The following is a 27,546-nucleotide window of genomic DNA, read 5'->3' as shown; positions in this document are numbered from 1 at the left end:
GTTAATCATTTAAATAAGTAAATTTATGATTTATCAATTCGAAGGTATAATCGTTCAGTTTGTATTTCATAGTGGATCGTCGGAAAAATGAAGGAAGAAACGTGTTAATGTTTATTTAAAAGAAAAGGGTTTATATACACGTAACAAAATTTTGTACAAAAGAATTAGGTAATAAAAAAGTAGCTTACATTTGTTAACTTTGAGGAACTACAATGTTACGAGATCCTGTCCTCTAGTAAATAGTAAACGAATTTTCGAAAAGCTGCGCCAGTTCTTCTTTTGACTGATCCCTGGGCGCTAATTTCGTGATACGATGCTGCAAACAATGCAAAAGTGAATTAGATAAAAATAAATGTACAATCGATTCTTGTGGTTTATCGATGAAATTGTTTAGACGTTAGCCAATTCGTGAATGTGCGCACATAAATATTGTACGACCATACGGACCCATCAAATTGTAACAATTGTGAATTCATCATACATGAAATTGAAAAGATATGGCGAATTTACTTAATTGTAATGATCCACGTATAGTGACTAATAAATCACTATCGTGCTATTTTAAGCTCCTCTTCATTTACCAAATGATACTTTCTGACTGAAATGTAACTATAATTCACGAAAATTCTGTATTTGATCAACACGTTCGCGAATAGTAAAATTACAAAAATAGACAGGCTGTTTTAAATATAGAGAAATGACAAAATAATATGAGAATGCTCGATAAATCAGATGGCTGTTACTTTAAAATACATAATAATTGCAAAAATTACGATTGTATAAAATTAAATGAATAATAATTAGCTTGAAAATTTGAATGCTATAGCATTCACGTCTGGTAAATAATTGTAAATTCGAGGAGTCAATGTTTACGCCTGCGCACGACAAACATGTGCCTACATAACACTTAGTAGACGCAGTAGATTCGGTCGAGCGTTGTCAGACGCACGACGTACCGGCACACGCAGTGATTCCTCAAGAGGAAGAACTCCTTGATTGACTCGTTCTCCTGCCTTCTACTTATTTTAAGTAGTATTACTCACTAATTATTGGTAAGTCATCTGTTGATTCGTACATATTCGTATTACTTCCACCAAAACCATGCGCGAATTCATTTTCCTTTTTAACTGTTTGCATTTGGACGTCCCCTTCGATGGCACATCGCAAATGTGACATATCGCTCGAGAGGACATCGAAATTGTTTTGTAATTACAGAGCTTTAACTTATTTCGCCGCAATTTTATGAAAGATACGCGTTTCCTTGAAGTTATTTATGGAAATGGAAGTTTTCTATTGTTGGTAACGTCCAGGAAAGCGCCAAGTGCAAAGGGTCAATAACTAAGTGGATCGAAGGTCTTCTTTCGTTTCTAATTTTTTGGTATTGTCATATAGTAGACGTGTGTGATTTTATAGAGAAATTATAGAATATTTTAGAAAATATTTAGATCACGTTTCGAATCTTAATTGTAGCCTTCGTTTGGCATATAAGGAGGGCGACGAGAAAGAAGGAGTGTAAATAATTATTGACCATACCTGTGGTAGAGTGCCTTCGACCAAAGCTGGAATGTCTTCCTTCTTGAAGCCTAATTCGGTTAAGCCGTTCTCTATTTTCATCGTCGTCATGTATTCTTTCACGGTGTCTGATAATATTTTCCCAGCATCACTCTTCTTAGCACGACTAACGTCAGCACCGAGTAATTCAGCAGCCTCCAAGTGTCTTTCCGCGCATGCATTTCCGGTAAAAGAGAACACAGCGGGCGCTGATATGACGACAGAAAGGCCGTGTGGCACTATAGGGTGATCTTTGCTATAACCCTACGACGAAAAATATATCGCTGTTATTATTAAATTATTTTGACAGCACATTTGGAAGATGTATATTCGGCATTAACTATTTAAATGCTGATTTCTATAAATTATTACATTTTAACTTGTAGTTAACATATCACTGTTTAGAATAAGCGTAATTATACCTCGGGTTGAAAACTTTTCACATTCCCACTGATAGCATAAGACAATGCATGGCAAAGATGAACTCCAGCGTTCCCAAAACCAACGCCAGCCATGGTGCTTGCTAGGTGCATGTTACTTCTGGCCTCGAGATCATCTTGGTTATATACTGCTCTCTTGAAATATCTGTGCGAAGGAAAAGATTGACGGATTATTACGCGAACAATTAATATAATATAATAATGACAATTGAACGATGTATTGATACGTTTAAGGCTACTAATATTCTAAAAGACGAATTGATACGTCTTCGTCCAGCAATGTGCTGATATAAATTATTTAGAAAAATATTGCAATTGATATTTCGCATATTAATTGATGTTTTCTTTTTTTTATTATAATAACGTGTATCATTGATTACTTGCGCATCGTTTGAAGAGCATGTTTTGCCCACACGTCACTGATGGGGTTGCTACCCTGGTAGGCTGGTCTAAGGATTGGATTCGAAGGGCACGGTGTTCTTTCTGTGTATGGTATCGCAGTAAAAGATTCAAGAGCATGGCACAATACGTCAAAGCCAGAAAAAGCACAGACTCTTTCTGGCATGGTCAGCGTATGATTCGGATCTATCAAGCCCAGAGTGGGTCTCAAGGCCCTGTTGTAATAAAAATTGTTTAATTAATTCAATCAGCTTTTAAATTTTTGCTGTCAGTACAAAATTTCGAGTCATTTCTAAATTCTTTTTACTTAGACTTTCGCTTACAATTATCTTGTATTATTAAAACTGTTAAATGTTAAATTGGATATACTGTACATGACAAGTGTTGATTACATTAGAACATTATTATTTGTTGTTATACGTAGTATGCAAACATCTACCTGTTGGCAATTCCAGTTTTGGCCTTGAGCGTTTGATAATCGAAAATGGAAACACCAGTCGTTTCTGAACCAGTACCAGACGTGGTAGGTACCGCTATCAGTGGTTTCAACGGCACTCTGATCGGTTTCCCTTTACCGATAGGCGGGTTTACGTAATCCAAAAAGTCTGCTCGTGGATCGGAGCTATAAAGATTCGCGGCTTTACAAGTGTCCATTACTGAACCACCTCCTATCTGATGCAACAGAAATTTTACATTAAATTTTACATATAAATTGCAGCAACAGTCTACAATTACTTCTATCATTATCAACTGCTATTTTCTGAATGTACATTTTAAATACAAAAAGAAGAATTGATTTTTCGGACGACGTTTAGGAATATTTTTGTATCTTACCGCTATGAAACCATCAAACTGTCCACGTTTAGCGAATTCGATGGACTCTTTTAAACTCTGCTCCGTGGGTTCTACGCGTACTTTGTCATAAACCGTAGCTTGAACACCATATTTCGTAAGACTGTCCATGGCAGTTTTAACGGGCGACAAATTTGCCAAATTGGGATCTGTCATTACGCAAACGTTCTTCAAACCGAAATTTTGAATATCCATGCCCAACTCTTTGGTCACGCCAACGCCGTATCGTACGGTGGAACAGGCCATCTGAAAATTGTTATTCCATTAACATCATGAAACAACGTTATTATTTATGCTTTCCGAATTTGCAGAGATATAAAGCCAACGACAATGTATAAATAAAAATTTGTATTAGAAAATAATTTCCATACAATGGATTACAAATGACGTACGAGTCATGATGAAAATTTTACTTAAGAATTTGAGGTGATCTTAGATTTGTAATTTGTTTTTATAAACGTGTTGATTATAGTGTGTTTAAAATTCGAAAATTATTGAAAAATTTTGAAAATACATACTTCGAACGCGTATTCTTTCGGCGATACAGCATTGGCTACTGTGCTGCGAGCTTTTCTTAATTCATGCATCGTCGTGCCTCCTGGATTTGCATGAGCTGGACATTTGCATCTGTAAACAATTAATATTAACTGACTAAACATTTTTCCACCGACATAACATTAAAAAAAAACACTAAAAAAGGTAAAAAATGTTTTTTCAAATTTACCTTTAAGCTTATGACAACTATTTACTTATTTATTACATGTACGTATAGATGTACAATATGTACTCACGATTGAGATGAAATAGCGTGCAAAAGGTCCAACACGTGTCTTCTAGGTACCATTTTTTAACAGTGTACGAGGAGAATACAGAATAGAAGAGAAATTTAACGGAGAAATACAGTTGGTAACTTTCAAGTTCTGGTCGATTTCACGCGTGCTGTTCTCCACCGAACGCATTCGACTGTAGTTCTGTACGCAGTTATCCTCATGTTTGTAACGAGGTGATTGACATATATAGCAAGCAGTGCCGTAACAATCTCTATATTCACCGATAAGAAATGTTTTCAGGCGAAACTAACGACTTGTTGTCGATTAAAATTGTTGCGTAACCGAGCAGAAAAATATCTTCAAGGAGCAATAACTAAATTTCGAAATTTAGACGTTTCATTTTATTTTATTACTCGATGATATATACATCGTAATCAGTCGAATAACATACTGATTAAAATGGTCGTTATTGGTGCTGACTATTGAGATTATGCAGTGGCGTGCAGTTCATGGAAGCTGTGGAAGCGTCGCTTCCTTTGTGTTTTCTACAATATAAACAAGAAATACATTGTTTGTCGACACAGTAGAATCAAAATGAATAAACTGTTTTTTTCTGCTATTTTTAATAATTATTTTTGTAATTTTTATGAACATGTAGCTTGTTTATCAGCAAATGTCATCGTACGTCGCTAAAATTATGGTCTCTGCTGAGAGAAATTTATTGATACTTCAAGTAATACCACATATGCATGTATATTAATCAAACACAAGACACTGGTAATCAATCGAATACATGTCGAGTCATAAATGATGAGAGATACGAGAATATTCAGTACTGTTATGTAACTCATACAAGTTTCTTTATTGCAGTTTATTAATTCCTATATGAAACTTGATGAAAAAGTAAGACGCATCTATTTGTAACTGAATTGACGTTCTGAGAAAGGAGATAAAAAGTAAAAATCGAAAATCGAGATTCTGCTAGTGACAATAGATCGTTCTTATAATATTTCAGAACTTTATTTAAATATATAAAATATAAAAAATATGAAAATGATTGCGTTATGTAATTTTTTAGAGAAGAGAGTCATGAAAGAGTTTATTTTCTGCTCTGTATTGTAGATCGAGTTTATAACGTGTCAAATTTTTATTTTTAATTGTAACATTAATTATGTCAGTCAGATAACTTCTTTATTGGATGATTTATATGGATTAAATTTGTATGGGTTGAAATGGAACATGATTCGGACATGTTTACTATAATCAAAATTTTATTAAAACGTTATACATTATTTACACGTAGTATTACGCACAGTACACGATAATGTGCTATCTATACTACGAAACATTAATTTACGACCTGCCTAATTAAAAATAATAAATTTTACTGTTTGCGTTTGTATTACCGTCTTGGAACAGCTCCTTTTAATTTGAAAATTAAAATTGTACTCGTCGCATTTTGAAAACCCGGCACGTCACCATTTTCTCGATTTATCTATCGTTTTCCGTCCCCATTTACCTTTGTAATAACTCATCTATTCATCTAAAATTACGATTCTACGTTCGTTAACATTAAACAGCGAAATTATTAATTAAACATAGATATACAAACTGAAATTACCGTCGTGCCGTTCGAATCTGTTTTAAAAATCAATAATTCGTGTCAAAGGAAATATTCTAGCGTAACATTTTGTGGGTACGATTAAAAATTTCACGCGAAGCGTATAGATAAATGCTTTCGAACTATTATTAAGTATCAGGGAAAATCCTGGAAATGTAAAACCATTGAACACTTTGAAAAATGTGATTCGTCGTCGAAAACTTTCTAAAAAATATCTGTCAGCATACTTGTTATTACGTACGAATATTATATAATATAAAAATGGATACCATCTGCTTATCCCATGTACGAAGCAAAACGCATCAATGGCGGCGCATCTGGTCGCGCGATGGACCTCTAATAAGTTCTCGAGCGTCCTCAGAAGCGTAACACCGTGTTAATATCTCGAACGAAGTTATTCTTTTGTTAACAATAACTTAGCCACTGTTTGGATAAAATATTAAAAGAAGCGATCCTAATTAAAAATCTTAGAGCTACTCTTCTTTCAATATGTATTACAGAACCAAAGAGACACGTCGCTTTCATATTGTTTCACTTCGTACATCGAGCGAACGGACGATACATCTCTTCGAACTTTAATAATTAAACGTGTCCAATCACAAGAACCTGTGACACGTTTTTCCAGGTGCAATCGAACTGTTCATTGGTTCTTCTTATAAACGTATAGTCTATTTCATTTAAGTATCATTCACCCTCCCTAGCGCGTCTCGAATAAAATTACATCGGTTACCAGAAATAATTGATTACTTTAGAGTTATAGTTTAGTTGGTGGCGCATTTTAAACGCTCTCTGGCACAATTTTATTGTAGTGGAATGTACTACTGGAATAGAAGCTACCGCGTTTCGGGACGTGCGGCGTCGCGATCTCCTCCTGAAGAGGCTTGTACACCAGGCCGCAGTTCTTGTTGTCGATCAGCCCGTGTCGCAGGATCATCGGTGGCCTGATCACTGGTCCTTGTCCTCGTCGTTTCGCCAAATGGATCGCGATGTGCACGGTCAGCAAGAGGATCATCGTCGTTATCACGATGACGATCACCACTGGCCAGAGCGCGCTGGTGTACCAAGGACGGTACTCCATGCTCTCAGAGGGAACGAAGTCCTCGTATTCCTGATTCTGGGTCGTCCAGGCCTTCTCCACCTCCTCGTTCGATTTCATCCCGTGATCGATTTGCAGTTTGAGCAGTTCCTGGTGCAACGGAAGTTCGTTCTTTTAGAATTTTTGTACAAAGAAGATCATTAAAAGGAGAAGGGATAAGTTTTGTAAATGATTAATATTTTAAGTTATTGATGATAATAAGTAATAAAAATTCAATTGAAATATTTGGGAGTGTGACAATATTGGCACGTACTTCGTCGCTTTCGATGCTGCTCTTCAACATAGGATCGGTATCTTCGGACGTGTCGAAGCCTGAAATAAGTATCTTTATTTTGTCTTCTTTGTGAGGAACAGGCCTTGGTGGTGGTCCATCGTTGAGGTCATCGCAAACTACCTTCGCCAATTCCGTCCATTGGCTGATACCCTCGGAATCTTGATAATTGTCATCCGCTGCATAATTGCTTATGTATCTGCGCGTTAAGAAGATTCGCAAAATTATTATGGAAATTCTATACGTGTATATGTTTGTCAATTTTGTGCATTAATTTACAAATTCCAAATAAAAAATATATTTGGAAAATTGAAAAGTGCAAGCTAACATCAATTAAACGTGAGCAAATTAAGAAAACGACAAATACTTTGGCGATTCAACGGGCGTCACGCCATGATCGGTCAGCCATTGTACAGCATCCTTGAACTCATCATCGCAATCGAATTGATTGTGCGACAGATCCAAGCTAACAATGTTTGGCGTTGCCTTCAGTTCTTCCACAGTTATTCGGCACAGAAGATTCTGTCGAACTGACAAGTGTCTGAAAATATAGTTAATGATGTTCTAATTACTCTGATTTAATACTAACATTTACATATTTTTATTTTTAGGTGTATGCAAACGATAGCTGAATAAAGTATTCTCGAATTTGGTCTATAAAAGGTCGACTTCGTATTTGTTCATTACTTCAAAACTGTATAGGTGCAATACACCTTAAGGACGTGCGCGATGAAAGTAAGTTTATTTCGCCTTATTCTTATTTCTGACAGTCAATACAACGCGTATAAGCATTGGTGTATTCTTATTGCAGTTTCCTCTTCTGAAGATCAAAACTTTACCCTACGGTTATTCTGTCGAATTGATAAGTGTCTGAAAATATAGTCAATAACATTCTAATTACTCTGATTTAATACTAACATTTACATACTTTTATTTTTAGGTGTATGCAAACGATTGTTGAGTAAAGCATTCTCGAACTGGGTCTACAAAAAGTCGACTTCATACTTGTTCTCCACTTCAAAGTGCGCACATACACCTTAAGGACGCGCTCGATGAAAGTAAGTTTATTTATTCAAATAATCGCGTTATTCTTATTTCTGGCAATTAATACAATGCGAGCAACCAACGGTGTAATATTATTGCAGTTTTCTCTTCTGAAGATCAAGAGAATTTGCCAGAAAGGAAGCTTCCCTTCGGATGCTAGAAAGCGAGCTGTTCTCGAGGCTATATGAAGGGTAAGTGTGTTGTTCTGGAAAATTTAATCCTAAACTCTGTATGCGGGCGAAAGCTCAAACAGTTGGGTCTGACCTCCGTTACCTTTCAAAAAGGAACTGGGTATAAATGAACTATGGCTATAAATGAACTCCAAATCGCCTGCAATTAAAGCTACGGTCGTAAAAATGACGCACGTCAAAACGGAAGCAACATGCGTCACAGTTTTACATTCCTCCAGAAAGAACGTTGCTCGCATGACTTTAACCCGCGACGCACGTTGCGAATGACCATCGATGCGTGCCATTTTGCTCGTGTAGACCAGTGTTCTCCAAACTTTCACTTTTAAATTTTGAAATTTTTAAGTAACACTACAGTAAATTTGGGTTCATAGTTATAACTTCTTCTAAATTGCCTTAAACGCATAAAACTAATCAATTTCATTGTTCATCAACCTCAGTTTCATCATTTATCACTAAACACTCAACGACAATCTGCAAAACTAAATTATACTATACAGAAACCGTGTTACAAGGGGTTGTCAGAATTTGTGCACTGTATTAAAAGAAGCTCGAGTATATCGTGCCAAAGACAGTCTCGGTGATTCCGTCATGCTCTGTGACACAACTATAAACGCATCGTACAGTGTCTGACAAGAAACGACTTTGCATAACATCGTCTAGAGACGATTTGGATAGAGTCATTTCTCGTTGGACATCAATCACTCGTAGCCCATTTGCGTTCGTCACACGTATCACATTCGTGCAACAACTTACACAACAACGATTACTTACTGCAATTTAGTCAGAGGAACTCTAGCCTCGCTCCAAACTCTCTCCAACACGCATCTGCTCACGTCCAGTTTGGTGAGGACGGAGGACGCGAGGAACGGTGTCACTTGCAGCGTCGTCAAAGGATTACCAGCGAGGCTGAGCTTCATCAAACCGGTCGCGCCGCGGAACATATCGTTCTCCAAAGTATCGATTATATTGTCGGAAAGGTCGAGCACTTGTAGAGACCCGTGGCCAGCGAAAAGCCCGTTCGGCAGTCGACTCAGTCGGTTTCTGGAGAGGTTCAATTGCGTTATCCCTGGCATGACGTTGAATGTTCCTTCGTCGAGGAAATACAAGCCACAGTTGGAGCACTCGAACCGGTATATGCTGTAAACATTTTTGGGATCGTGAGTACAATCTTATCGCAGTGCTCCGTGTAAGGAGCGTCTGCTGGGAAATTTCAGTGTTCCTTTTGAATTTTACCAAAGTTGATCAATGTTTAGAGATTCTTTTAAAATATTCTAGAATATTTTTTTTTTTCTTTTGAAGATACTATTGCAAGTTTCTATTGGATTCGAATAAATGCAGAAATGGATGACAGTTGTACAACCAGTGCACAATGTACCTCTCGTAAAGTTCAAAGAACACAAATTCTGCACGTTTATGATTAGTTTCTTAAGAAAGGAAAGTGTCCTTACTTAAACGTGTTGTACTCAAATCCAGATAGCTGGAAAACAGGTAAGCGTTCCAATTCAGGATTGTCGTTCAACAGCAATACCTGCAACCTTGAATTAGCTTTGAAGTGATGCCCCGACAGGGGTGCCAGCTTATTGTTGCTCAGATCGAGATAAGTGAGTTCGTCGAGGTAGGTGAAAGCGTGGTGGTGTATCTTCTTCAGACCATTCGAGCTGAGTATCAATTGGTCCAACGAGGACATATTGAAAAAGTCGTCTTTGCCTATCATTTTGATTTTGTTGTTCGACGCGTCCAATACTCTCAAGGTTGCTCCTTGTATAGAGCTTAGGCTTGCCAAATTGTTTCCTGAAAATCGAACATCCTTGTGTTTAAAAAAATACCCTTTGTGTTATAACAATTATAAAGTTAACACTATAAAATTCCTATTTTTTTCGTTTTATAGGACTAGCTCGAGCTTACCAGAAATACGAAGCGTTTCGACGTCGCTGTTGGACAAGAGACCAGCTGGTACCTCGGTCAACAGATTATTCGAGAGGTCCACTTCGAGCAACGATTTCAGCATGCTGAAGATGGAGCCGTCGATTTCCTTCAACCTGTTGCCCTTCAAGTTGATGTAAATCAGGCTCTGCATCTTGGAGAACGCGGAGCGCTTCAGTTTGGTCAACCCGTTGAAGGAGAAGTTGAATTCGGTGACGGACGGCGCGTCGAAGAGGCCGTGCTTCGACAGCTTCAACTCTTGCATGTGCTTCAACGGGTTCCCGGAAATGGTGAGCAACGAGAGTTGCTTGTTGTTGAGGAACGTGCTCGGGTGGATGTCCTGGAGATCGTTGCGGGCCAAGCTGATCGAGAATAGGTAGGGCAGACCATCGAACGCCGATTGATTCAGATCGACGATTCTCGTGTCGGTGATCACGATCGACTGCAACTGCTGGAGACCCAGCGAGAGGAACGCGTGAGGGCCCAGACGGATTTGTTCGGCGTTCTCGATTCGCAAATGGACGATGCTCGTGCCGAATGATTGTTCGTCCACGAGTTTGGTGCATCTAAGTGAAAAACAAAAGCAAAGATATCAGATTTTAAAAATGAACTTGGAAGAGATACTTCTTTTTCGTATATTTTAACAGATTCTTTTCGTTCCATGGTGTTAAAATAGGTTTGACGTCGTGTGTCGCAAAAAGAGAGGTTGAAAAGTTGTAGATATGAAGTTTGTTAGGGTTTTGTCGCTTAATGATGTTTTATCTGAGAAGAAGATAATTCAAATCTATTTTTCTTTTTTATTTGGATTGTTAGATAAGAAGACTAAAGCTTCTTATGACAGTAAAGAGGAAAGTTTTTAATTTTCTCATGGATAAATGAATGAAAATAGATTTAAGTTTATCTCAGATGCAGATGTCGAATGTTTTTTCTCGCTCTTTTCGCATAATCGTCTACATCTTGAAATGTTTTCGTTGCTTATGGCTGGCTTCTGATAGTTTAATCAAGGTAACTATTGTAATTTCCTGTCTGTAATTACACATAGCATCATTATGCGACACATGTCTGTCTCCTCGAGATGCTAACGTTAGGTCGTGACGTATAAAGTCCGTTCATTTTCTAAGACTGGAATTTTAATCAGCGCAATTATTAATCGAAACGTATCACTTGAGCTTGAGAATATTTTTACTTCTTACTGAAACTACGATCTTATGGAATAATTACGCAGCACGACGTCGCGTTAATTAACGTAGCGCGATATTAACGTTTATCTAGAACGTTTCCAAGAAGAAACAATTAAAACATGATGTTGAACTGTCAATATTGAAGACCGGAAACGTACGTCGCGGTCGTTGCAGCTGCGTATTCGCCAGCGCATTTGCAGTAATCGGGGCATTGTGTCATCACTTCCTCGTACTCCTCCACGTCCTCGTCCTCCTCCTCATCGTCGTCGGCTAGGTAGTCCAGCGCTGGTACATCGTCGAGCACGTTCTTCCCAGCGTTGTCCTGCGATGTGTAATTAACGTTGGACGTCGTTGGATTCGCTGTCGACGAAAGACTCAAGGGCCTGGTCCTATCCGTTTCCGCGACTTCAGTCTGAGTCTGCGATCATTTAACAAATAATCTTCTTATTATTTACACTGCGTCGCTCGTCAGATATTTTAGCGTACTTTAATTGGTATGAAATAGAGCTTGTTACGTATATGAATATCGAAAGGGAGAAGGAATATTAGTTTGTTTATTATTTCAAATTTAATTGATTAGAATTTGTAATCACGTTCTGGTTAATAGAAGGATGTGTTTGTTTGTGGTTCGATGGTCGTAGAAGTTGTTACCGTTTCACTCGAATTATGATTATTTGATCAATCGTTGAGAGATTAGTTGATATTAGACAGATAATGTAGGAGAGTGTGTGCAAATATGTAAATTCCTATTAACCCTCTGATGGCGGACTATGAAGCACTCACGCGTTACAATCAGTCATCATCGATTTTAATTCATGTGTATTAACTGACAAAAAGTGGTATCATATATTCTGTTTGCTTTTTCTGTTCATTTATTACTCTGCAGTGCACGTCGAAGTGTTTTGCTATATATTAAACATACAGTCGAGTTACTTATGACACAGTTATTCAAATACGATTCTTAAAAAGGAAAGTCCACATATATTGATACCATAAATAAGAAAAGTACTTAAAATCCAATTTGACACTGTTTATAGAATAATATATTAAATTATAATATTCATAAAATGTAATATAATTATCGAATTTTCTGACGTTGAAATTGCTAGCGTATCAGTGATACGAAAGTATAAAAAGGGGTGTCTTCACGACCCTAACGTCCACCAATCGAGGGTTAAATTGGTTCACAATTCTAGGACTAGCGAATCACCTTAACGTTAGAAGATCCTTCGTTCAGAGTATCAATTTCCCGTAAAAGCATATCCTTGGGATTAAGGAAAGATTTTATACGCCGTAGGTCATTATCTCTTTCTAATTTCGACGTTACCCTTTCATCGACACTTCCGACTGATTTAGCTTCGTTCTCAGACAGGTCGTTCGCTTTTGCCGGCGATTTTTTTGACGATCTTCCTGAATCGTCTGAATCATTCTCGCGCGATTTGGTTGACGGCGTTCCCGTCGAAGTTGAAGCAACATCCAGTGATGAGACCACCACTGCAAGTAGCAGCACGGAGAGGAGCAGAGCTAGTAAAACCTTCATTTTGCGCTCTGTGAACAGAAACAAGAAGAAACATGTATTATTTGTTACGCCATTTATTAGAATCGTTGATCAATTTTTGTTTGGCCACAGATTTATTGATAATGAACAGATCTAAAAGATGAATGCTCTAGAACCAATATTTGTAATAGAAGTTTGAAGTTCTGAGTATACAGAGACTATTTCCAGTTGTCGAACGTGAAGAATCGTAAAGAAAAAAGTTGGAGATACCATAATCTTACGAGGCATAGAAAAATTAAATCGTAGCGAAGCGAATCTCTGTTTGAACGGATTCCATTTCTGTGGTTCAACGAACTTTGAACATGCTGTTTCCCTACAGCATACTTTGCGTTAGATTAAATATCAATCCTAATATAAATCCCCTTTTACTTCGTGTTTTTACTCCAACACTATATCAGGCATTTTCCAATATTTTCGTTGAAAATAAAATTTTTGAAACTCTGCGACAACTGTCACAACAGATATATGAATTATTTTCATAAATCACAAATTATTACTTCATTCAAACGAACGATATAAATATCGTTATTCGACGAAAAACTGAAATTCGATCCACGTTTTCAGCAATTAACGAGAGGAATTCTAATAATACGATCGAACACGATTGAAAATATCTCGCAGCAGTTTACCTCGACGTGTAACGTCTCGTGGCTGGGTTCCACGTAATGGTAACCACGACCGGTTTTGAAAGAGGAAGTGAGGCATCTTTGCCCAAAAGGAAGACATCTTCGAGTAATTAATCCAACCGAAGCGTCTGTACTCTCCATCTTCCCTATACTCTGACCATGAATCGTGTACTGTTTCGTACCAGAATTTCAATCCTTTTTATACTTAACCAGTTGACTGTATACACGTTCGACGTGTATACACGTCAATTCGAGACTTTGCTTAAGACGTGCGATTGACGAGCGTTTAACGTTAACTTTATATCCTCCAATATTATCTTTAAGTGGCATAGTATCGAATCTTTGCAATAAATATCCGTGAAATAATTTTGAAATTTTATACTGAAATATTCCAACTGTCTTCACGTCTGTATTTAACAGAAATTTTGAAAAATGACTGTACAGAAGCCAGATTAAGATTAAAAGAAAGATAGATAATCGTTCTCGAGAAGAAGAAACGAATTTGAAAATTGTTCGCGTATCTTTAGAAGTAAATGTGTAGCGTCTCTGACATTTATTGCTTTAAAAGGGAAATCGTGCGGCAGCATTGAACTACATAATGGCTCGTTGTCGTTGTTTTCAAGGCAATCGTTCAAATCCATCGATTTCTCTTTAATCCGTGCGAAGACAATAATATCGATCCGGAGAATGATCAATACGATTTATTGTCGCGAGGATGGAAGAAAAAGTGAAACGTCGATGTTGTCGTCGTAAAGTTTAGATACGCTCGATTGTTCCCCAGCTGGGAAGCAGAGTCGAAGGAAACAAAGAGACTCGGTGTTCTGATATTTCATTTTCATTTGGGAAAAATGCGTGTCTTATTACTTTTATCTGTGTCACGTATTTTATTATCTGGTTAAATTGAACGAATAGGCGTTCTCTCTCGAGATTAAATTTCATTCGAAATTATTAATAAACAACCTCACGGTACATCAATTGTACACATCTACATATCGTTCTAGGTACTGATGTGTGACACGATTGCAAAAAAAAAAAAATGATTCCAATTAAGGGAAATTGAAGTCTCACAAAATTTTAATTACTCAAGACCTCTTCAAATCGTAATGTCGATAATATCGCCTCGTGATGCAATATCTGATAAGAATTAAATTGGACTTACAATAATAACACTTTGATGGTGTAAGTGCATTGGTCGAGCTTATAATGACGTTAACGAATAGAACCATTATCACTGGATATTTCTTATTGTTCGGTGTACGTATGATTATCGCCTTTAAATGTTCCATTATCGCGCTCATTTATTATTCTATACGTTACTTTGTAACCAGTTAAGTCACCAACCGATCGTATTAACCTTTCGAAAATTTCCATAGAACGAAAGAAGAAATGAGCGTTTCAAAGGATAATGCTAGTTTAGATACCATATTTTGCACTCAGATTATCACAGAAATTTTGCATTCGTATTTCGCTTTGATTCGAAAATAAAAAGATCTCCACAAACCTCAGAAGATTCGATTAAAAAAAAATTCTACAAAATTTTCAAACCAACATCTTCCAAAGATCTTCCACATCTTCCACATCTTCAACATCTTCCACATTCATCGTGATCGCGCGATATACAACAGCACATTTTACAGCAGAGGTAACTTTCAAGCTCGCTTCAGGCGAAGAAAATGGTCCCTCTCAGGTTCGTCGACGGACAGGTCAGAGACGCGCGTCCGAAGACGGGGTGCAATTTATAGGAAGTGGGCCCGGGAGGTGCTTCGCAGGTATACGTGTGAATGTCGCTTAAAAGGGCGGGCCCGGGTCGCAGGGTACGCGAGAGCCAGCTGGGCCCTTTGTTCGTCGCTCGAGAAATCTCAGCCAGGTAGTGTTACCTGTCCCCAGCGCATAGCGCAGGTGGTCCCTTCTGCTTTTCCATTTCAATTTGCTCGTAACAAACAGACACGAAAGGGCGCCGGGGCCAACTCTAGGCTCGAGGAGGATCCATGAATTCCGGGCATTGCTGTTCCGTCCTGGACCCAACTGGACGGTGGGGGATGAGGGAATGGACGAGAAAATGGACAAACAGGCTGAGAGATGTTAAACGTTGACGGCTTGGAAATTGGACTTTCTCTGTTCAGTGCTTCGCGATGGAAATTATTGTGGTCGTTGAAATGTCTTTTTCGAATTGATAAGTTCGTACAGTCTCGATGATAACGACTGTTACATAAGTCGTGGCAGTTAAAAGCGTTTCTTTCTATGGCACCTGGTAATTTGTCACGAGGTATCTGTATATAACTTTGTAATTCTTGAAAGAGAGATTTATATTATTTGCATGGGTATTCTGTGGTAAGTTTTCATGGGTTTTTAACTCCTTGACTACTGTTGGTGTCTAAAAGCGCTTGGAAAACTTGTGCTTGTGATACATATGGCACGTCAAAGAGTTGATATTTTTGCAGCAGCATTTAGAACATTGGAGCATCGATGGACTAAAGAGAACTATTGAATTTTGCTTTTTTATTATCCGTAAAGAGAAAATGATCGAGTGTACCGAGAATCTGTGTTATAATATAAAACATATAGAAAGCGCTGGTCGAAGAAAAAAAAGTGATACGTCGTCTCGTGACGAGGACACTTTTATTGACAGGAAACATTCCGTCTACGTGAATTGGACACTTATTACAAGACACTGACGTCCTTCGTGGAGGCATTCCAATTACGTAGTATTCAGAATCGCGTATCGATTCGAATCGAACCTCTGTGCTATCAATTCGTCGTACGATAGCTGATTTCTTGTGAAATTAACTCGAGTCTCGAGTGACACTCTCTGCAAAGAAGTGCCACCGGACGGCGTTAAACACGACACTGTATATATAATACGTAACGCCCGCAATCTGGTGTCGATGACAGTAAAAGTAACGAGATTTCGTAAGCGTATGCGTTCATGTCTTGCGAATTATATTTCAATAAAATGTCCATCGACACGTTTTCACTAATTAACATCACATTGATTTTCATTAGTCGTCGTTTCCATTGATTAAATCGATCTCAATCGGTCTTATCTTTCCTTGGACGCTTCGATTGCGATCGAGTGACGTCCGTTACGAGCAACAAATACGAAACGAAGTTATTGGCTTTGTTGAAGAGCAACTTGAAGAATAATTTTTGTTATATACAGAATAATAATTTGTTTTTCACAGCCAACAGATTTTATCTTCGTTCTTATTTTGCAAGAGCGTGCGATTGTCGATCGAGAAGTTGATGAAACATTTTTATTTCACTTATTTGCAATCGTTGAGATATTAGCCGCGCCTGTAGCTTCCTCTTTTGGCTTTGGTTGATCATACCGGTCTCGTTTCGCCACATAAATGTATCTGCATGGTAATTGGCACTTACGTAATGGGCCACTGTTGTATCCGGAATTAATAGCAGGGCGTGCGACGAGTATGGGTTACTGCACAGGGTGCCTCGAGTTTAACTTCGTTGTAACTTCGTGCATTATATGAGCGCAAAATAATGGGCTCCGATGGAATATTTCCAATTATTGCATGCAGTTACAATGAACAATGATTAGTTCGAATCGCTTCAAGTATTTCTTACTTCGAAATCAGATCGTATCAAGTCCATATTTTTAAAAAATTCTTATTCTATATGGTACTTGCATCAATTCTTTCACTTTTTGGTTCGTTAATTACTTCGTTCTAAGTCGATCGAATTTGAAAACGATACTAAATGTTGATAATTCCATATCTTGCTTCAAATCAAACTTAATACTTTCCTAATTGTTTCCAAGTTATCAAATTTTTTTTCTTTAACTTGTTCTTCAGCAATCCCAAGAAAAGTTCTATTCGCTTCGAGTGTTTGAGAAATTGTTTAAAAGATAAAAAGAAATGGTGAAATTTCAATTAAAAGGAAGAGAATACGAATGCATCCTATTCATGTCGTTGTGTATGTCGTCACAAAGCAATAATAAGCGTGTACGTAAGTAGTTACATAGACTGGTTTGTTGTGGTTAATTGGCAACGCATCAGAAACACAGAATCCGTACAAAAGAAGGAGCACTGTCGCCAAGCGTTTAAATGGCCGGCGATTACAATGACTGTCAATTTAATCTCGCTGTGCATCGCACCGCAACCGCAATTCCGTTTACTGCTCCTTTCTATTGAACCTCTTTAAATGAAGCTTCGATTAATCTATATTTGCTTCATATCTGTTTCTTCTTTCTGTATCAAAAAATCGTGGCAAGAAAGTTTTATCGAAGAGGCTAAAATAATTTGAAACATCCTGTATAAACGTTGGAGCTATTAAAAAGCGTTTCAACTCTAAAATGTCATAGAAATAATAAAAAAAGAAATGAAAATTGTTCTAAAGTACCGTGCACGACCTTGTAACGAACCGACGTTCAGAATGTATAATTCACAATTTCTAATTTCGATCTGCGAGCAATATAATCGTACCAAATTAAAATATTCTCCTGGCGTCGATCAATTACTAATTTCAACTTCGATTTCTCGAGGCCATAATTGTTGCGCACCCAGAAAGTTCAGTTTCGTTTAACCTTTTCGCTTGGGTACGCTGTTACCTACGTTTTATCAGGAAATATACATAGGTCTTTATCTTCTCTTATCAGCCTCGTATCTTGTATGTACTGATAATATATTTGCTTTGTCTGAGACGCCATTGCTTTTTTACCCCTTTGTATCTCGTGTTTGAGGCCATAATTCGCGTCAATAAACGTGTAATACACTTTCTCGTACACTTTCCATAGTTTTGGCGAGGTTGTTGCTTCCGTGGCACTCGTGTGGCCACAAACTGTTACCATGTAACGGTTCAAATTCCCATTTAGGCTAGCACGCGGTCAATTATCGCAGCGAAGTCGAATTTACGGAATACCACGGAAACTTATTCGTTTCTATTCAGTCACGTTGCTCACCTTTCACAATTGCGTGACGCGTCAGAACGAGGGAGAACTCACGTGCACACTTGTATCTTCGTTTGTACTCGATTTGAGACATAAAATTACAATTTAATTAATTTAACTTAATTTAGCGTTCCATGTTCGATCGTTTATCTGATACGTAGCATCGAAAGTGAAATTCAGAATTTGCACTCGTCGCGATGCACGGTTGTTTACAACGTCACAGCGTGCGAATTAAGCGACAATCTAATTATCTAAAAATAAAGGTTTAGTCACGACTGTGTTTTCACTGTTACTATACGAACATTGTTAGGCGGATGGAATATTTTCAGAAGCTTTCTGGCTTCCACAGAAAATGCCAGCGTTGCTTTTAGGAAACGATAAGTATGGAAATGTTCCTTGAGAAGCCTTGCGAATTCGTTACGAAGGAACTGCGACGGGAAAACGAACATTTCGAAACGGGAAAAGTGTACTTGTTTACGTAAACGTGCACTCCAACTCGAGAGATTAAGATTCATAAATTTCAATGATTATCGATTCATGGAAGAATTGAATTTCTTCGTTTGTTATATTTGACTGGAGATATCAATGCTTGAGCTGAAGTAAACGTTCATTGACGCAGCATGAAGAATTTACTTGGATTTAAAAAACGAATTGATTTTACAAAAGTGTGCATACACTGCTGCATGCACGGCGATATACAATGTTCAGTTATCCATTTTTCTTACTGTCTGTTTTTATCTCAATTTTCCAGAAAAACTTTAGTATCTGTCACGACTTACGTTTTTGCGATTCGTGGTGGTCTTTATTGAGCACGCGTTCAAAGTGTCTTGTAAGTGCAACGATGTAGTTCAAAGATTAAAACAGGTGTTCGTGCGTCATCGGATCTTGCACGCTGAAACTGCGACTGCCAACGTGTACCGAATTGTGTGTACACAGTGCACACGCAGGGTGATTCTAGCGAGAGTGTTTGCTCAGAGATAGAAAAAGATTGTAGAGGAAAAAGGTGAATGGTATAGCACGAACTATGCTCTTATACGTTCACCTTTGTTGTCCTAAGTACGTTATACTTGGTTACAAAAGATTATTGATACTTATTATATTAGTTTGAATTAAAAAAAATTAAGAGAATTGAATTTAAAATAAAGAGAATTTGGATTAATTCAATATTGATAGAATTGATTGCAAAAAGTGAAAAGTATTCTTACGATGCACGCGTATATAGTGTTCTATGTCGATTAGTTGTCGAGCGCAAGGGGTTGAAATCACGCGCGCACTTTGGCGAACGTTACTCAGCACATCGAGTTAATTATCATTCTTGAATCGTTCTTGCTCGATTCATCCTGAAATGAATAATTAATATGTTGACTAAAAATTGCCATTTCATTGGTCAGAGAAGGGGTTGAATATTGGAGTTACCAGATTAATCATAACAACGTTTCGTATCACGCGGCACGTATACACCCGTGCATATCTCGAGGTATTATTCACCGATGAGTAACGGAGCATGAATTTTAATGGGAAAGTCGCACGAAAAAGCCTGTTTTCCACGATCGAGGAGCGTGTATCGTGTTTGGAGTTCGATGAAAGAGAAGTAGAGGGGGGGAGAAGAAAAAAAGAAGAAGAAATAATCGGGGCATCTGGCGAACCGGCTCTTCCACTCGGTGTTTATTCATTCAGGGGCAGGGAACGATCGTTCCCGATCTCTGCGAAGAGTATCGGGATGAGAACGAAATTATGGAGCGCACAATAGCCGGGTTTTAGCCAAACTCGATTCGTAGTAGTATGTATGTCAGCCACGGTCAGAAATCCTGTTTCGAGGAGGGATCCCAGTTATTGTGATTTTCCCGGATGAGTCGAACGTAATGTCGATCGTGTATCTTTGAGAAATTAAGGGCGCGGAATGAGAGAATACGCAAATTTGCATCATTACAAAAGAAATTGAAAGAATGAAACATCTGAGTGCAAGAAATTTTGTACAATCTCTAATTATCATAATTGAGACGAACGATCGATCATATTTAAGAAATTATATTCGATAGTACGAAATATTTTTTAGTACACCGATATTTTGAAACAGATATTTATTTAGATTTAATCTGTTCGCTTGTGTCAATTGAATTATTCATCTGCACGGATGTCAGCGGTCTAATTAGATATTACTAATTTGTAAGCAAATTAGATATCGTTAATATTCGATCAGAAACTGTCACAAAGAAAGTTCAAAGTCAGCGCAGCACGACGATATTTTGTTCACGTTATCGTTTACAAAATTAGTCATTCTAAAATTAGTCATTTCATGATTCTTCATTAACGAGTATTTTTTATTATTATCCGTTTTCCTCGTACAGTCTTCCTTCGGATCGTACTGTTTCTTATTACACGTAAGAAGTAATGTGTACAAAAAGAAATTGAAATTGCTGATACACTGATTATCTGTTAGCATAACGGGCTTCCTCGAACAGCGTTTATACAGTAAATATCGTAAAATCGGGATTTTTACTACCGAGAACAATAAACGAAGGAAGCACAGGTATTATAATTATTAAAAAGATCCCATAAAAGTATGACAAATAATCACTATATGCACGTAATCGCAGTCAATGACTTGCGAGATTGAACAAGATTATACATTATATACTTGTTTTCTTCTTACATCATATCGTTTTTATTTAAAAATACGTGCATAGTTTTATTATCATTGAAAATAATCGTATCGCATATAGAAATCCGAAGGTTAATAAATTGATTAAATTATTTTTGTATTCTTTCTATTAATAATGATTTTTAGAAGTCATACTTTATCTCGGGTTCGTTTCTAACTTATTTCGATTGCAAAATTCGAACTGCATTACTTTGGCTGGTTAAAAATGGCTCGAAATAGAGATGATCGGTTTCTACATTAAAGACGTCAATTAAAAGAGTAGCATCGTTACACGTCCGTCAAACAATGCAAATAACGACAGAATGATGCTCTACACCTTGACCGCCATTCCGCGCGCTCCGTACGCTTTCATAATGTGCAACCTCTTCAATAATAATATCGAAGATTATCTAATAACAATATATATAACGCGATTAAGACACCTTTTGAAATTTTTGCTTATATTTAATCGTTTTTCCTGAACAAATTCTCTCTACAGTGCCTGTTGAATCAATTACGTGCTGTCTTTTTCCTCCAATCTCTTTCTGAAGCTAAAAGTTTTCAACAATTATTCGCAAAATATTTGCATTGAGACAGAAGAGTGTCCAAAGACACTGATAGACGTAGTGTTAACATCAGAGCAACTCTTTAGGCGATTGTCAGAATCTATAATGGAACCTTGACGAATCTCTATAACTCTAAATCGAAGGATGAAGAACTCTAAGCGCGAAGAAGAGTGAAGAAATTATTTCTCCATGAAGGAGCTGCGTTACAGCACACCGTGTACCTACATCTGCACTTTTACATCTGCTGAAGACGATGGAGCCAATTTCTTTTCTCGACACCCGAGAAATGTTCGAAACTCGATAGATGCCACTGCAGCTTCGCGACATCAGACACGACATTGTGCAATATATATTGCAGAAACAATTAACACGGCTGCGCCTCCCCTTGTTGGAACGAGTTTCAGTGTTTCCCTTGGACGCAAATAGATTATGCGAATGGACACTGACCTTGCTCTTGCGTAATCGAATCGTTATTGCGAATGGACGCAGCCACGCGAAATATTATTAGAGAAACACGCATTCCGTCGCCTGTGACCATTGTCGCGGTTAGATTCGGTGCCAGTTGACGGCGAATCTGACCAAAGTGTGCACAGTGGAACGTATCTTCGATTGACACGATTTTTGGTGGTGCTCTACATTCCGTTCTCACGATATCAACTTATCATTGGTATACAAAAATACCATAAAATGAGGTCAAACTTAACATGCACCAATTCATACCTATATAACATAAGTATATCTAAACATTCAAACAAATTCAATTAAAAATAATTTGTTTCAGTCACGATAAATCACGAGAGCGATCAGTGCAGTGTTTCAACTTCGACTTCGTTGCGACCAAATCGTAACGACCCTTTGCTGAACGCACCAACCCCCTTGTCGAATAATAAAATATATTTCTCTATAGAAAGCAAGATTAGGTAGTGACGTGTTAAATATCAGTCGCATGTTAAATTACGGTTCTAGATAGCGGTTCTAGAGTATTTTTCGTTAGCAAGAGTGCGATGTCACGTACGAGGTGACATTCGAGCATCCAAGGTAACGCTCGAACGCTGGCGCCATTAAGGAACCGACTGCGGGACTCACCCTCGGCTCGCGCAGGCCCTTCGCCGGTTTATTGGTCCTCGACTTTTCGATCGAAGTGCTTTTCCGTGGCAAGTGCCACTAGAAATCTATGCCTCGTGTCTCGCTGCCGGGATCGACGCAGAGCACTGCTATCGCAAAGTGCTCTGAAATCACTGCACAGCTCGAGGGACGGCTACACGCGTTCGCGCCGGAGGGGACATGTGCGTTGTGCGCGCGTAAAAGTATTCCTGGTTCGTATTAATATTAATGCCTAGCAGACTGCTGGTTCTAGGAATCGACGCTCGTATTTAAATGCTACCGATGGTATCCAGCCTGAGCTCGATCGTCACAGAAATTCTTCGCTTCGCGCGCAATTCTATCAGCATTTTTGCGTTTTTACCAGCACTTGCTGAGCTCTAGCTGCCTACGATGCTAATCGCGCGACGTGAAACCCGATCGCGCAACGATCCTTCAATTTTTCATCGTTTAATTGTGCTCGACGCGGTTCGACCCGCGAAAAGCACCAGCGTGTGTTTACTCGTAATCTAGTTGAGTCGAGAAGTAGGTCGCTGCGTGAGTTATGCGAGCATTTTCAGCTCTTCCGAGGGAGCGAGGTTGAATTATGCATGTGCGAAGACTAACTATCGATAGATTTCACTGCATTTTTTGCCTAGTTTTTTTTGGTTTCTATCAATCATTCGATTTCTCTTCCGAAAAAATTTTTGTACGCTGCAAACACTGAGCGTGTGTTAAACAATTACGAGAAACGAGTAGAGAAGAAGTTAAACATTGAGTAAAAATTTGTTACATTGGATGTCACCACTGTACTTTGTTGGTAATTGGTATTCGGTTATAATTTTATTAAAATTGGGCAGTTCACCATCAACCTGATAGGATAATGATGGTATTTAAGTATCCCAAGGGGTATCTGAGGATGCGACGAGAGTTAAGAGGACGGAAGTCGGATTGGATGCCGAAACGAAGTGGAAACGAGCAGACAAACGCATACTCCGAATTCCAGGAGGAGAAGAAACGCGGAGTATGCAAGAAAAAATGTGAGGAACTGAAGCTTGAACGAGTGAAACCAACGCGAACGTGAAATGTATTAAAACAATGATAAAACCGAGGAATTTTGGAGTACGACGAAGCGTAGGAACAGAAACGCGATAAAATTGATGAATGAATAAGAATAAGGAGAGTAAATAGTGTGTTGCTAAATTCAATTAATTAAAATTAGCAGTAGAAAGTAGTGTGTTCAATTGAACGATAAAACAGGACACGGAACGTCTCTGGTCTTAGAGTTGATTGACCTTTCCATTTAATCGAGCTACTAATTTAATAGCCATAAATTATTAATACCGACTGTAATTGCTGTATTCTTTGTTTCGTACAATTTTATGAGTACATTTCCATTCGTATTGCGTTGTAAAAATTACGATTGCAATTTTACGATTACGTGACACTCGAATTTCAACGAAATATGTATATCAATGTGTAAATCAGAATTGTCTATTTCGAAAGAAATATTGTACGTTGGTAACTTTATCACGTGAAAAATGCTTTTGTCAGATTGGTAAAATATACCTTGTCTTGTACGTTTCTTATCGGTCTTATTGTTTCGTAGTTGGACGGCGCCGATGAGGACGTAAAAATACTAATCTCTGACTGCTGATACGCGTGCAAAGGTATGCAACACAGCAATCGCACATCTGTGCCTAATCATATTACCATTTTAACTCCTCTACGAGTTCAGCATTCACGTCCAGCCACATTAATTGATCTCGCGGTTATTATTTTCAGCTCCGTGTTTTTTTCTCTTAAACGTCGTTCGCGTACGCGTTTATTGTTGCAAGTAAATGACCTGTTTATTTTGAAACGATGTAACGCAAACTCGTTCAATTGTTTCAAAACAAGTGTGCCGCTTTTAACGCAATGTTTAAAGTAACTTCAATTGCGGCGTTGTAATAATCGGCAATTAAATAAAACTCAATGGATTAACCAAATTCGATGGCAAATTAATTTCCATTAATTATAAGACAGTCGTGTACTAAAACAAAATATATCTACCATTATCTCGTTATATAATATTCGTGAACGATATCAGCGACGATGCTCGAAACATTTTCCACTCCAAAATAAAAGTAACTAATACGCCCGTTTCGATTTTACAAAAACGGTTGACAATTACCACGACTTAATCACAGATCAACGTAACGACGTATCAGGCCATTAAATTCAAATTTAAATTATGCTTTTAGCGGGCAAAACTCATTACACAATCCTCGAAACCAAATATCATCCTTGTCAATGCAACGATACGTACTCGAATCACAGTCGAATTAAAAGCATAAAAAACAAAAATGAAACCACAGTCGGAAGAAAACTTTCTACCGGACCGATCGCTTGGGAAACAACAACAAAAATGAGAAAAAGAAAATGCAGAAACGCGCTAGCGTGGCTCTCGTCTGAGCTTCAAACATGGCAGCAAACAAATACACGAGAAGTCATGTGACCTTAATCGTAAAATACAACTAAGGTATCGCGTGTACGGGAAGAACAGGTATCGAAGAATTTAATGGGAATACGCCTACGAGGCGCTCGTATCCTCGAAGCCCCGGGAATGATTCAACAGGAATGTCCTTAGTTGGGCAGTGCCAGCAAAGACGGTCTCTGTTAGCCGAGCGGCGGTTCGTTTCTTCGAGAGAAACCTCGTATCCCGGTTCGTTACGAGCAAATTGCTAATGAATCTGGTGCGATCGCTCACCTGTTTCCGTTTCCCCGCAGTTGGTGTTCGGCGAAAATCGGCGCACTACGCGCGCGTACGCGTGCGATAACACAACGTGTATGCGATGGACGTCGCTACGTAGAAAGCTGACGCTGGAAAGCGGTTTTCGTGCTTACGGCGAACGAAATTGTGTGAACCACGTAGCTTCTGGCATTCGAGTCGGGCTGCGAGAGTAGTGGGGGTCTAGTGAGGCCCCAGGGTCGTCGCGACGATTGGTCGGTTGGCCCCTCGTCTTGGAGCTGTTCAGGTAAAAGTTCAGGTAACAGGTGACAGCTGTTCCGCCATCTGCCGGGATTATGCCTGTAACTCCATCGAGTGCCTCTTGAACCTTACTTGAACAGCATGGAGGCTTGGAACGACTGCGTGGATAGATAGTAAAATATTCTAAACGACGCGAGTAGAGTTTCTGATGCAGGAAGATGTATTTAAAAGTATTTTCGTATCACACGAAGTAGCATATAGTAAAAAAGGGAATGTACGTTCATATTTTTTGGTACATTTTTTGCGATTGTTACAATTTTGCTATGAATTTACATAATGGAGTAAAAATAATGCCTCTTAAATGGTGGCGGTGTTTGATATAAGTTTGTTTTGGAGTAAACATTGCAATAAATTATTTATATCGCATCGGTAGTGCAGGAGAAGGCTATCATTTCATAAGTTCGCCTCGTATGCTCTAAAATACCGATCGTGTACACGACTGCAGGTTTTGTTATGCCCTCTACAGTTCAGAACGAAGAGGATTGTGTTCAGTTCAACCATCGAAGTCGATAAAGTCATATCGGAAGACTTAAATGAGTTTGCAAGCACTCCACGCTTGAGCACTGTTCACCTTGAACTTCACCTTGAATCTTGAACGATCTTCAACTCCACTTACGATCCTCTTAAGATGATGGAAGTCGTCTTACCGCTATGGTGCTATGGTACCATTCGCCAGGATACATTGCACAGTGACAGAGAACGAATCGTTTAAACCATTTGCAATTAAATTATAGCAGATTCGAAGACTTTAGAATATAAGGGGAAGAGCATAATGGAAGATTTCTGTCACGAACTCGTTTATTTTAATAGATTTATACACCCTGGTGCAAGGAGAACTTTAGATGGGTTCTGAAAGCAGTATCAATTTGATAGAGTCTCAATAATTCCACAGTGTTATCGTGGATTCGAGAATTTATGGAAGACAAAGTTGACATGTTCCTTATTAATAGGCAATGAATGATATTCTTGAATAAATTTGTAATAATTTATTAACATGGAACCATACACAAAGGGGTGGTTATCCCTAATTACAGATGACTTATAATTTTCTTAACGTAAATGTACAATTCGTAAGTAACGCATAAGAAAACGAAATAAATAATCACTAGAATATTACAGTTTCATGTGTACACTTGGTATAGTAGATTATATTAAAAAAAAAAAAGTTGGCTGAAACGAAGTGTAATCGGTGCCATCTTGAAGATAAAGCATCGCCACCCTTAGCCTTCTTTCGCAACACTGGCGGCAGGCTGGAAAAGGACTTTATCTAGTTTGTACACGATATCTCGAAGATTCTTATCAGATAACACAATTTATACTTCTGCTCGCAATGAAACATACGTTCGCGAGGACGGAAACAAAAAATACTCCGTGTAAATGCAACCTAAAATCACCACGCGCGTGATTCTACGGCTCTAATAATTGATACCGACCAAGCTGATACGCTGTATCGTGCCCAACGGAAGATCGATTTACAACTTTACTTTTCTACGAATGTCGAATAGTTGAACAATGTACTTTTGCAGGAGGATCGGTTACTAGCAAACACCTGCTCCCAGACAGTGGTCGCAGGTACAGTGGATCGGTTTACAGCGGAACAGCAATACCGCCTGCGTTTTCCGCGGCTGGATACGTTACAGTGTTTACTCGCGAAATTATCGTACGCGACTCTGGTATTGTTTCAGCTAATATTCTCTTGGCGAGCGATATCCGCGATTACAAAGCCTTAATCCGAGCTGACAAGCCACGGCGTGGGTCCCGTTTAACGTCAGATCGAATACGATTCAGCCGTCCTTACGGAT

General features: G+C 38.4%; 2 protein-coding genes across 3 annotated transcripts in view; both read right to left on the bottom strand.

The window, feature by feature from the left end:
* Window positions 1-4,190, bottom strand: part of LOC143424547 (putative hydroxyacid-oxoacid transhydrogenase, mitochondrial) — a 146,651-nt gene extending 142,461 nt beyond the window's left edge. Inside the window, exons 1-8 of the mRNA XM_076896683.1 lie at window positions 4,034-4,190; window positions 3,761-3,869; window positions 3,225-3,488; window positions 2,830-3,062; window positions 2,372-2,605; window positions 1,974-2,136; window positions 1,534-1,815; window positions 209-316 (exon numbers count right to left, since the gene is read on the bottom strand). Coding sequence (XP_076752798.1) covers window positions 233-316; window positions 1,534-1,815; window positions 1,974-2,136; window positions 2,372-2,605; window positions 2,830-3,062; window positions 3,225-3,488; window positions 3,761-3,869; window positions 4,034-4,086 — 1,422 coding nt within the window. The 5' untranslated portion in view covers window positions 4,087-4,190 and the 3' untranslated portion in view covers window positions 209-232. The remainder of the gene's footprint in view (window positions 1-208; window positions 317-1,533; window positions 1,816-1,973; window positions 2,137-2,371; window positions 2,606-2,829; window positions 3,063-3,224; window positions 3,489-3,760; window positions 3,870-4,033) is intronic.
* A 1,073-nt stretch (window positions 4,191-5,263) lies between these two features.
* Gp150 (leucine-rich repeat domain-containing glycoprotein 150) lies at window positions 5,264-25,593 on the bottom strand. Of its 2 annotated transcripts, none has more exons than XM_076896635.1 (9): window positions 25,463-25,593; window positions 12,550-12,887; window positions 11,498-11,757; window positions 10,141-10,724; window positions 9,684-10,026; window positions 9,007-9,372; window positions 7,368-7,541; window positions 6,983-7,199; window positions 5,264-6,819 (listed from the first exon to the last, which is right to left on the bottom strand). In XM_076896635.1, the coding sequence occupies exons 2-9, from the start codon at window positions 12,877-12,879 to the stop codon at window positions 6,412-6,414; spliced, it is 2,682 nt and encodes an 893-aa protein (XP_076752750.1). In that variant the 5' UTR covers window positions 12,880-12,887; window positions 25,463-25,593; the 3' UTR covers window positions 5,264-6,411. The 2 variants fall into 2 exon arrangements, with proteins under 2 accessions (XP_076752750.1, XP_076752749.1); XM_076896634.1 differs by lacking the exon at window positions 25,463-25,593 and adding an exon at window positions 13,527-13,709.
* Between the last annotated feature and the right edge of the window lie 1,953 nt (window positions 25,594-27,546).

This window comes from Xylocopa sonorina, chromosome 6 (genome assembly GCF_050948175.1).
Source record: "Xylocopa sonorina isolate GNS202 chromosome 6, iyXylSono1_principal, whole genome shotgun sequence".
NCBI classification, from domain to species: domain Eukaryota; kingdom Metazoa; phylum Arthropoda; class Insecta; order Hymenoptera; family Apidae; genus Xylocopa; species Xylocopa sonorina.
This window is presented reverse-complemented; position numbering and strand designations above follow the sequence as displayed.